The 12,710-nt window shown below is 41.6% G+C and overlaps 1 protein-coding gene across 2 annotated transcripts in view; it reads left to right on the forward strand.

Annotated features, from left to right (window-relative positions):
• Window positions 1-12,710, forward strand: part of GALNT13 (polypeptide N-acetylgalactosaminyltransferase 13) — a 151,306-nt gene that overhangs the window by 114,768 nt on the left and 23,828 nt on the right. For both annotated transcript variants that reach the window (XM_081929109.1, XM_081929110.1), the window contains exons 9-10: window positions 3,850-3,989; window positions 10,565-10,663. In XM_081929109.1, the coding sequence (XP_081785235.1) occupies window positions 3,850-3,989; window positions 10,565-10,663 (239 nt within the window). The remainder of the gene's footprint in view (window positions 1-3,849; window positions 3,990-10,564; window positions 10,664-12,710) is intronic.

Genomic DNA, 12,710 nt, shown 5'->3' on the forward strand with positions numbered 1-12,710 from the left:
TTAATTCTGTCCCATTGCCTCATAAATCTTGAATTAATTCCCCCCCCCCGCGCGAAGATTCATATTTGGACATATTTTTCCACAATATGTGCCATTTACCCTGAAATAAGTTCCATTCCAGAATCCTGCACACATTGGCAGAGTGTGTGTTAGCTTGCTGTACCCCTGCTCTACCCCTTTTCATGACGTCTTTAGGATGTTTGGGGGCTACTTCCTTGTTCAGCGCTGTGTGCAATGATGCAACCGTGCATCATTCAAACACACCTAAATCAGGATTTGCTTGTTTGTTGTTGCTGAACTTTCACTGAAGTGTTGTTTTGCTGGCATAGACAAAGGCAAACAGCAGCGGCATTGGAGAGCTCAGAGATGACAGCATAAAGTCTTCAGAGTAGCTTTGGATGTTATGATTAAGCAGCCACGCTGGATAAGCAACTGACGTGTGTGTTCCTAGTGCAATGTGTCTGCTCTATGCTCAAATGGATCAGCCCTATCTATTTCGATGCCCACACATTTCCATAGTGAAGTTAGGCTACTTCTCTTTTTGCACAAATTGGCTCCACCTCTTTGGGGAAACGCATTGCAGGCGAGCCACCAAGCCGCCTCCCTCAGTCTGGGGGGTGGAACTGCATCCCGCCTTATGCTGGGGAGGCCCGGGTATGCCAGTAAGCTAAGCGGCCAATCAGGTGGCTTGGGGGGCGTGGCCGGGGCCAATTTAAACCACAGCGTGATGCTGAGTTGCCCCTTTTCAGCCTCGCACCATGGATCTCCCATCCTCCCGCCTTTTCTCAGGTTGCGCTTTTAGCCTTGCTATGGACTTTGGTTGGTCACCATTGAGGGACCTGGTAGGATTTTTACCACTTGGCAATTGGCACTGGCCACTTGGTTTTCACCTACCTTGTAGCAATCGTCATAACTTTGTAAAGCTTGATGGTTAGGCATTGGAATAGCAATGTGTGGGGGAAGAGAGGTGCAGCCCTCACCTGCCCCTCCGTGCTCAAGGGTATTCCGTTAAAGGAATCCAGGGGTGTGGATCTCATCCAAAGCCCGGGGAGGGGCTAGGGCCATGCCACGACCCCAGCGGGAAGTGAGGGGATGCTCAAGTCGATCCACATTGGCAGGGCTCTCCCTACTGGTGATTTACCCTTACCAGGCTCCCTGCAAGGCGGGCAGGAGTCAGATATAGTCTGTTGATGCCAATGCCTAAGCCAATACTGCTCACATTCTGTAACCAATAAAGTTGTGGCCTAAATTTTGCCCATTAACATTAACCTAAAATTCTGTGTCCTTGTGTCTTTATTCTCATGGGGGTGGCTTGGGGCTTTGACAAGCAATATTCAGGAAGCATGAAAAGCAGGTGTATGGGTCAGGTGCGCATCCACTGTTGCCTATTGATTGCACTGTCTGACACTAGCCAAAGTATCATTATTAATAGCATTTACAAGGCTAAATATTTGAATCTAAAATCTGTAAATGTTTGTGCATACGATGACAATATTTTTTTCTTTCAAAGAGCAATATTGAAATTTAGACAAAATCATCTGCACAGCTTAGCATACTGATTTCACTGAACCCACATTCACCTGAGTAAGACGTGGACATTTTTGTGTGTGAGTCTCTCTCTCTGTGGGTTTTGCATTCCTTGCTGGGAGTTATTCTATTTGAAAATTCATCGAAAGATTTATATATTGTTGAGTCTTGGCTTTTTGTGGGAAAACAGTTCCACCTGCTGGATGCTGTGTGTAAAAGTCAGCATTTCATCAAACGTATTTAAGCTACCAGTTAATTTCTCTTTTAACTAGCACCGAGGGAAAAAAACCTATTTAGTCTTAGCTTTGCCGCTGCTGCTGCTGTTATTATTTAAACAAAAACAAAAAACCCTATACTTTCAGTTTGCTTTTTGGTCTCCCCTCAAAATTCGTCTGTGCCTTGTGATCATTTAACTCAGGCTTTCCAAGTAGTGACACTAGAAATCTGAAACACTGTTCCTATTTGTCAGGGAACTGCCATCAGTGCCGGAGGGAGAGAGCAAAAGCCAGAGGGATTCCAGAGAGCGTCCCGGGATGGGGAGAGGCAGCCCATCTTCTGGCGAAGAGAATCAGTGTAGCACCAGTGGAGAAGGGGGGCAGATGGGGGAAGCAGCGAGGCGGTCCCATGACTCCTTGCCGGGGACCAGCGGGGAGAGCAGGGGTCCTCCGCTGCCTACTCCCTCCTTGCGCAGAAGGCTTTCGCGCAGAGAGAGTAGGAGGAGACTAGGCGTCAAAGAGCTTCTTTGCTGGAAGAAGTTTAAGAAACGCCCACTGACGGATTCTGCCAGCGATTGAGGCAGCCACGGGTGAGTGGCTGTCTGGACAGAAAAGGTTCACTCAGGCAACCCAGCCAGGTGTTTGCACCGGCTTACGCATGAGCAACCCCTAGAACCATTACACTATTGAAACCAGAAAGGCAACTGTCGTCTGCTGAAAACAGTTCTGCCCACCATTTTTTATTTTATTTTTTGCAAAAAAAGCAAGTATTTCCCAAACTTTCCTCCCTGTGAACCACTTAGAAATTGCAGCAGGTATCAACTTACCACGTAATGATATTTCTGCCTGCTGTAGCAATTGTAATGTGCTGTGATAGACGCCGTGTGGTTTTTTAAATTGTGCACTGCAGATTCAAGTATAAATAAATTATATATGCCCTTTTCCTGAAAATAAAGGGGAGTAAGTTACATTAACTATTCCTTGCACTTTGATACCACTGAAAAGTAGATTGCAAGAACGTTTTTATCAAATGCTGCTTTTTTTTCATATGACAGGCCTCCTCCTAATACATGGTTTAAACCAGTGCTCACAAGATAAGAAAAGGCCTGCGGAAAGCTGCCATCTATTCTTTGATTATATATAGGGAACAGTTATAGCAGGCTTAATGAATGTGATGGCAATTACCTGGAGGCTGCCCAAATCACCCATTCATGGTCAGTATGCCACAAGGTCAACTCTAAAGGGCTCTTAGCCATACACATGCAGCTTCTACACTGTAGTGTGGCTAGCGTCTTGCATCGGTGGTGTGTAGCATGTTGCACAGGTCAAGAGCCCTTGAAATTGTACAGCTGTTGTTAAGGTGATAACAGCCTTCATGCATCTGCAGCTATCTTTCAGTGATGCATGCTCCTTGCATCTTTGTTTATTGACCTAACAGTATGAAACTAGCAACCACATGCATATATACTTTTCCAATTTCCATCACATTTTCCCCCCTCGCCTTAGCTCAGCTAGTCTACAATTGTATCTGCCATACTTTCGTTTTTCATCAGGGTTCACAACCTGTCAGAAGACTGATCTGGTGAAACGTACATAAATGTAAAAAGAACTGATTCATTTATGCTAACAACACCTGATGGTGTAAAGGCTACAATAATTGCCTGTCTATACTGGTACCATCACTTCTGTAACACTTTTCCAGATAAGAAATTAAACAGTACTGGCAACTGCAGTGCATGTAGGCAAAGTTTTTTCTAAAGTCTTTTTTAAGATAGCAGGCTAGTTAGTAATCTCTTCTCCATTTCATGACACTCTAGTGTTGCACCCGATACAGGAAATTGTTTCCCCCCCCCCCAACAAATGGGGAATTCAATCTATAATATAATATATTCATTCTATAAATAAAACATTTGTTTATGAAGCGCCTGCCTGAAAGTTATGCACGTACAATAACAAAAATAGGGAAACGGAGGTAGGTAAATTGGGAATATCATTAGTGCACTGTAAGGTTTTTTAAAAATGTAATTAACTACTCATTGTCATTGGGGATGGTTTAAAAGAATATGAATATTAATTACTATTTTTCCTCTGAATTTTTTTTTTACAGGAGTTGTCAAAGTGGATTATGGAGACGTATCAGTCAGAAAAGCATTGAGAGAGAACTTAAAATGCAAACCGTTCTCATGGTACCTAGAAAATGTCTATCCAGACTCCCAGATTCCCCGACGATATTACTCCCTTGGAGAGGTATGAATTATTTATTTTGCATAAGGATGGATTTTGGTTGTTGTTGTCTTTTTTTAAAAAAATCATCTGAAATGAGCCCAATACTTTTTAATTGTTCCCTGTGTAGCCCTTGACACTTTAAATGTTATACATTTAGGTAACTTTCAAGTAACATTTTCTGAAAATATGTTAACATTTTGTTTTTCATGTGATGAGGAAAAGAAAGTTGAGCGTGTGAGCTCTAACTCCATTATCAATATCAGTGTTGCTCTTCACAAGTTGAAGGGGGGAACTTCAGAAGCTGTGTGTAGGTGCTTTGAGTAATTTACAGGCCTGGGAAATCAAGGTTTTAATGTGTGAAAGGGGCCTTCACAAACTGAAAATGTTCTTCACTGTAGAATTTATCCTTCCAACTCTTGGATGGTGTGGAGGCCAGGGCAGAGCTAGTGTGCTTATCCTAACTCTCTCTCTCATTGCATGAGAGGATTAGAGCTAAATCTCCCAGTTCATCCTAGAGTATCTCATGCCTGAGGCTTCTCTACAGTCCTTCCTCCTGCCACGCATAAAGTTTAAGAAAGGAGAACAGGAGGAGAAATTGCAGGTGACTTGAAGGAATGTATCTCCCCCCCCAAAAAAACCTTCACTTTATTGATTCTTCACAATACAAAAACATAAACAAAGATGATTGCCCAGCATCACGATTTGCATTGCATATGTGCCGTAACTAAAAAAAAAGAAAGGAGGGCTTTTATTTCTACTTTAGACAAATCAATTGCTTAGTCGCATCTCCAAAGATCTGTTTGCATTGTGAGTCATGGGAAATCATTTCCATGTTCACTGACATGAGATCTCCTGAATCTGGCTAAAACTTTGAAATCTGCTTCCAAGTGTCCCGTCCCACCCCACCCCACCCCGGCACCAGAATTTAGAGATTTGGTGCAGTCCAAATTGTCAGATAATTTGCTACTGTAATCTTCCCTTGTCTTTCATCTCGTTTAATTCTTAAATGCTGTACATTTTTTTGTTTGAAACATCTGGCAGTGATGTATTGAAAAAGTGGAGTAGGAGGGGTTAAATTTGCTTTACAAATGACATTCATCTCCACTTTTAGAATTATAAATTACAATGCCAGATCAGGTTTCACTCCAAGGCTTGTCAGTTGAAACCAGGTTTAGAGAAAGAAACCTAATAATAATTCTAGGACATTTTTTAAATGGCACACTTAATAGGCGTGAAATAATGAGAGTTTTGCCACGTAACTGACAGTTCAGGGAAACTAAGGTAAGTGAAGTTACGAAACAATCATTAAAAACACATTATTTTCACCAATAAGTGCTAGGTTTCTATGGAAACAAGAGGAGAATTTCAAGCAGCAGCTGTGAAATAAATATTGCTTGTCAGTTTCAGCTTCTAGCTGTCCACTGAGCTTATGAGGACACCCCCACCCCCCAGACTTCTGCAGGTAGAGCTATGAGGTTTGTTGCAGGGAAAGGAAACCAGATGTTTTTTGGATTCCAGCCAGCTCTAGCAACAGCAGGAGATTCCAGCAACACTTGGAGGTCCACAGGTTCCCCATCCCAGCTGTACAGGGAATAGCAATAGTAACTGTTGCCACAAAACTTTCATCGACACAGGCAAGTCTTGTATATTCTTCAACAGCAGGATTTTATTTTTTAAAGAAAGTAGAGAGAAACAAGTCTGACGAAAAAGCCAACTCTAAACTTAAAATACAGCAGCAATAGAGGATACAGTGGTACTTCGGGTTACAAACGCTTCAGGTTATAGACTCCGCTAACCCGGAAGTAGTACCTCGGGTTAAGAACTTTACCTCAGGATGAGAACAGAAATCACATGGCACTGGCACAGCGGCAGCAGCAGGAGGCCCCGTTAGCTAAAGTGGTGCCTCAGGTTAAGAACAGTTTCAGGTTGAGAACAGACCTCCGGAACAAATTAAGTTTGTAACCAGAGGTACCACTGTATAACAGTTATGCAGAAATATGCAGTGTGCTAAACATGTCTATTTAGAAGTAAGCCTAAGCAAGTGTGTTTAGAGTTGCAGCCTTCATTGATTTAGTCTGTTTGTCATGCAAAACAAACAAGCAAACTCACAAACAAAAGGCCTCCAGGAACAGAGAAGCACGTCTACTCACCCTCTGAGGATTATATTCATAGAATCATAGAGTTGGAAGGGACCATGAGGGTCATCTAATCATGCTCTAGCGACTTTATAAAAGCCAACCGTCATTTGGATCTGTTTCCTGCAGTGAGCAGAACCCATGGCTTCCTTGCAAGGCAGGGAACAGGAGTGAAGAAAATCATGACATTCCTTATTTCGCAAAGCTTAAAATTAGTGTGTACGCAATGTATAATGTCTGTTATTACAAACTAGAGACTTCTGTTGTTCACATCAACATTTATTTATTTTTCCCTTTTCCTTCTTTTTTATTTGCTTTCTTTTCTTTACTTGCTGCTTATGAAAATAAAAATGAAACTTTAAGCTTTATTACGACTTTCTGTCATAATGAGGACTGAGCATCCTTGGTGGGCAGGGAATGCTGATTGGCTGTTTGAGATAGAAGTAAAACCATGGGAGAGGGAATGGGATGAGCAGCAGGGTTTTGTTTTATTTTTTGTTATTTTGCCTTGCTTATGTATCTGTGTGTTTGTTTATCAAAAGCTACTGAGGGGGTCTAGCAGAACAGTAAGTGATTCACTTCCCCTGATGTAAATAACCCACGAAATTGAACAAGCCTATTTCCACCTAAATTTAAATAGATCTAGATCAGGGGTAGCCAATGTGTTGCCTTCTAGATCTTGTTGGACTCCAGCTCCATTAATCCCCAACAAGCCAAGCTAATTGTCAAACCATGGGAGTTGTAGTCTAAAAACTTATGGGGGAAACCACATTGGCTACCTCTGACCTAGATAATTCCTATCATCCAGGGGGGGAAACCTGGAACTACCCTGACTTTGAGCACCTTGAGGAATATTAGAGACTGGCTAGATTCCCCCCTCCCCCAATTCAATGAGACTAAGGGAACTTTCACTACTACCTCTTTCAGACTTGCTAGGGCTACAACTAGCTGCAAGAAGGCATCTACCACTCCCACTGCTCACTGAGCTAGTCTTCCCCTGGCACCTCTTATTAGCAAGGAAGTGCAAGGTCTTGGTCTCATCTTTCCAAGAAATATGTCCACGTTCTTAGGCTCCACAAGTTGAAACGTATCCAATATAGCTACATAAGCAGCTGCCAAAGGTACATCTGCTAACACTGCTCAAATTACAGCATCCAATTTGGAATGGTCAACTTTATCCACAAATTATCTAGCAAATTAGTTTCAACAGGCCACTGGGCAGTCCTCCTCTCCATCCTGAAGGCCAAGATGTTTAAGCCCTCAGACTACTCTGAACTTCTCAGCTGACTGACTTTTGAGCAGTTGTAATGGAAAGTAACATTTCTATACCATCATTTGGAGTAGGCTCTAAACTGAGTCCCATTGGATTAATCGCAAGTCTTCTCCCACCAGTGCTCTTAACTGTGCTCTTAAGGATGTTCACAGGAGCAATCTTGAAAACTGCCTGGACCATTTCCCCATTTCTGAGGTCATAAGGGGCTCAACAGGATTACTAGCCTGAGTGACAGGGAAATCCTGAGAGTCATGGGCAATGTTTTGGCTCTATTAGTCTTCTGAGATGGACCGTCTTCACGGTATTCTCACTCCACAAAGGTCTAGGGTACTGGGAAGCCTAAAGCTGACCAGGTAAGCACGCCTTAGGAAAAGACCCCACTGGAAACAGCTGTTTTAGGTAGATAGTGGTGGGCTCTTTCTCCAGGCTGCTGATCTCTCCCCAAATATTTTGTCACAAAATAGTGAGCAAGTGTTCAAGTTCTCCAGGACTCTTCATCATGCTTTATATGAAGCAAAGTCAGAAGCAGGGAGTGAGAAGTAAAAAAATAGCTGTCTTGACGTTGAAGCCACAAAATCTATGTTTAAGACAGACTTAAGATTGATCATTATTAGAGTATTACTTTGTTTATCTAACTTTTTTTTTCTCTCCACCATAAAATATATGCTAAGCAAAACTTAATATAAGATTGGTCTCATTCTCTCTCCTGGCAGTTTCCTTCTGATAAAACCTGCTTGAAATGCTAACTGTAGCTGACAGGCATAATAATAAAGACTAATATAGCACAGTCTTAGGCCACCCTCTGTCAAATGCTGCTTCATCAACACATTTTTTGCTATTTTGGGGGATGCTGGTCCAGCGATCTTAGATTATAAAAACAAAATTATCCTATAAGTAGAATGCAACGGCATAAATTAGGGCAGTAATATTGTGCGTCTTTATCATAGCCGTTTTCCTGTCCAACAGATCGTAAGCTGGCTTCGCTTTTTCATATCCGCTTCCAATTTCCCTTTATCAAATTATAAAAAATATTCTTTTTATCTCCACCTATTTTACTCTGGAACTAAAAATCTGGCTATATTTAGTGGCTAATTATTTTTCCTCTGGAATCCAATAATTCAGGATGTCCCCTGGTTTACTTCATAATCATACCAAATGATTCCAGCTAAGAAAAAGAAATAATCAACTCCTGACAGGATTTAAGTGAATAGGAATGGATAAGAAAAAAGTGAGGGCTTACATTTTCTAGATAAAATCAGTTTTAAATTCTGTCATTCAATCCTTCTGAATTCCAATTAGATTTCCCCCCTATTATTGTTGAAGATTCAATAGCTTTGCAAATAATAAGGGGAAAGGAGGGCATTGCTTTCGGTATCCTCTGTAGAATCAACATGGAAATACTGCTGGAGGAGCCTTTTGGACCATGTAGGTGTGCTGGCACAGCTTCTAAAGAAACAATCAGAAGAGAAAGCAGCTAATAGGAGCCTTGCATGTGTATCTCTTTATTCTTCCACATCATGGTGCACTCTGTTCAAAAGATCTTATGTCACACCTCCAAACACTCATGTCTTTCGAACCCAGCTTGTGGTTTATTTATCTCCAAAAAAGCAAACACTGAGTGGTTACAATGGTTTGTTTTTGACTTTCTGCTCCTACTTTGTTTGAGGAAAATAAACCATGAGCCCAGGTTCCAAGCATGGCAAGGGAGGAACTCCTTAGCAGTGTGCACCAACCCTTTTTCTTGTTCCCATTAAGCCATAGTTTGAGTATACCACTGTCTGATATATGAGCTGGGCTACTGGTATCTCCTGAGGATCTCAGAATTGGGAGGTGGCAATCATTATGTACATCAACTGGGTGAAAAGAGATTTCCATGTGGCAACGTTCCTTAATGTTTAATAGATTCATTAATTAGATTCAAAACTAATTAATCAATTCATAACATTTTAATTAACTTAAAAGGTGTTCCTGATTAATTAATTAAGAGTGCTTTCATCTCACTCTTCATTATATGATTGCAGGGCAGGATGCAGTGGAATTAAAACACATTAAAAAAACAACATGCCTGTGCAATCAAAAGAGCAGATGAAACACAGCAAATTATTAAAAACTGCCATTTCTACCGATATAGAACCCATAGCCTCCTTATTTGCAGTAGCACCCAACACTAATATCTAGCAAAGGCCTAGGCAAACAGAAATAACATAGGCTGTGGTACCAGTTGTGCTTTCCTGGGAAGGACATTCCATCACTGGGGGGCCACTGTGCAGAAAACACAGTCCTGGGTTACGCATCATTGGATCACTGACTTTTAATGCTGAAAAACATTTTTTTTAAGTACTTACAAATACTGTAGCTAGATGGCATCATCTTCAGAGAGGAGAGGGGATGTCATTTCTAAGACAGTATCTGTTATAACAAATTCATGCCTTATCTAAAAACAAGGTGTCATTTTTTCTTTCTTTCATAATATTCTCCCCACTTGAGTGGACGTGGGTGATGCTGTGGTCTAAACCACTGAGCCTAGGGCTTGCTGATCAGAAGGTCAGCGGTTCGAATCCCCATGACGGGGTGAGCTCCCATTGCTCTGTCCCAGCTCCTGCCAACCTAGCAGTTCAAAAGCACGCCAGTGCAAGTAGATAAATAGGTACTGTTGTGGCGGGAAGGTAAACAGTGTTTCCGTGCACTCTGGTTTCCATCACGGTGTTCTGTTGCACCAGAAGCGGTTTAGCCATGCTGGACACATGACCCGGAAAGCCGTCTGTGGACAAACGCCGGCTCCCTCAGCCTGAAAGCAAGATGAGTGCCACACCCCATAGTCGCCTTAACCGTCCAGGGTCCTTTACCTTTTACCTTTTTTACCCCACTTGGAAATTTATGCAGCTATAATTTAATGAATTTAACAAATTAGTTGTTTAATCAACTAACATCCACACTGTTCATTGCCTAAGACTATGGTCCTAATCAATAAGGAGTTTACTTACTAAAGAGGGACTTACTTCCAAGTAAATATTTTTTAGTATTGTGCTGTCAGGTTTCTATAATCTGATGTTGTTCCTAATCTTAAATAATTTTCTTCTTTTTTCAGTGACATGTCGATTATTATTATTATTATTTATTTAATTATTTTAAGCAATCTTTCAACAATTTTTACCCTTTGGTTTTCTTGGTTGTTTTTTTCCCCCTAGATCAGAAATGTTGAGACGAACCAGTGCTTAGATAACATGGGACGCAAGGAAAATGAAAAAGTTGGCATATTCAACTGCCACGGTATGGGAGGAAACCAGGTAAAAATGAAGCTCACTTTACCTTCAAAACAATTTTGGTGGAAGTTGTTTTTTTTAAAGACTGAGCACATTGTAACAATTGTGAAATCAAGCCAGTACACACATTACTCTTTCCACATTTTCCAGTCTGGATGGCTTTGAAAGGAGTGGTTAGACCAGGCACGACTATAATAATAATAATAATTTATTATTATTTATACCCTGCCCATCTGGGTGGCTTCCAACAGAATATTAAAATACAATAATCTATTAAACATTAAAAGCTTCCCTAAACAGGGCTGCCTTCAGATGTCTTCTAAAAGTCTGCTAGTTGTTTTTCTCTTTGACATCTGGTGGGAGGGCGTTCCACAGGGCGGGTGCCACTACTGAGAAGGCCCTCTGCCTTGTTCCCTGTAACTTGGCTTCTTGCAGCGAGGGAACCGCCAGAAGGCCCTCAGCACTGGACCTCAGTGTCCGGGAAGAACATGGGGGTGGAGACTATCAATGTTTGCTAGCTGTGTTGGTATGTACTGCCTCCAGTATCAGAGGTCGTATGCCCATCCTCTTCTGCTTCACTCCACCTGCCAAAAGGCAGGGGAAGGTGTACAGCCACAGCCTCCTGCTCAGTTAGGCAACACCTCTGAGCATGGCCAGCCCAGTGAGCTGCAGAAAAACTCATTGACACCTCCTGGAGAAACCACTGCTTCCCTGCTGTGGCTTCCTTCCTTCATTCCAGGAGCAGCAAAGGCCTTAAAACGTTTGGAGCATATATCTATCTATCTGAAGGTTTGGGCCACTCCCACTCTCAACATGATTGGCTGTCTAAACCCCCAAGCTGCAAATCGTAGCCCAGTGCTTAAGAGCCAATACCGGTAGCCCAAACCCTGACCATGTTACATGACTGGATATAATCTATCAAATCAGAACACAGGGCTCAGAATCCAAGTCCAGACTCAAGCTCAGGTGAACACAGACCACTGCAGACATAACACCTTATTTTGCTTCCTTGACTGGGTAGGCTCCCAAAGATGAGAGAGAGCATGGAAGGCAGTGGAAGAGGGGCAGCAGTGCAGACTTATGCCCTATAGAGCAAAATTTGTAGATCCAGCACAGTTTAAAGGTATAAAGGTCCACTTATTGCTGGACATAACTTGCTTAGAAATCCAAAAAAGATGAGGCAGGAATTGTAACATTCAGCGCCGTGTTTGCCATTCTAAAATCAGTTGCTAGTTGCCAGGGTAATGTTGCACATGTGTATTTTGGGTTTAACCATATGTAAAAATGCCTTGCGAGAAGCTCTAGGGCATTGTATCTAAATATTAGAACATGTGGAAGTAAAACATGCTTGAATCTGCTTTTAATAATCTTTTCCCCTTTTAAAACACCCTAATTGGTAACTTAGTATGATTTGCATGCATTCCCTAATTGGTAATGCAATCAAGTTCAATTTGCATGCTTTGCCAAAGGCTTTCAACAATTAATTGGCGAAAGGTTGCTTTCAACAATTAAGAGAAACCACCTTTCCTGTAGATTTCATTAGAATACTTTAAATCAATTGGGAGGTGAATTCTAAGTAATTGGGAGTCTTGTAAATAATTAAAATAGCTGCCACATAGGTTGCTTTAATTTGTCTTCATTGTTTTTCTGACCTGGGACTACCTTAATCCCACCTGGCAGTGTGGAATTCATAACTTTTCCTCCCTTGTACGTATTTTTCCCCCCTTCTCTCTTATCTTCCCCTCACCCTCCTTTCTCCCTAAAGAACAAAGAACAGAAGGTTGTGGTGATATTGCTACCAGGATTCAGTGTAGTGCTAAGCCTAATGTTCCATCAGTGCAACAGATTGTTGTTTATTATTATTATTATTATTATTGTTGTTGTTGTTGTTGTTGTTGTTGTTGTTGTTATTATTATTATTATTCCACATTATAATGTGTGTTTTTTATTTTTAAAAGGGGCACGAAGCAGTCACAATTTCAGCAGTTAAAAAACCCATGTTTGAAGTGACACTTCAAAAGCAGAGCAGGCTAACCTTTGGCACTCCAGATATTGCTGAACTACAACTCCC

This window comes from Podarcis melisellensis (genome assembly GCF_964234715.1).
Source record: "Podarcis melisellensis genome assembly, chromosome: 1".
Lineage (NCBI taxonomy): Eukaryota > Metazoa > Chordata > Lepidosauria > Squamata > Lacertidae > Podarcis > Podarcis melisellensis.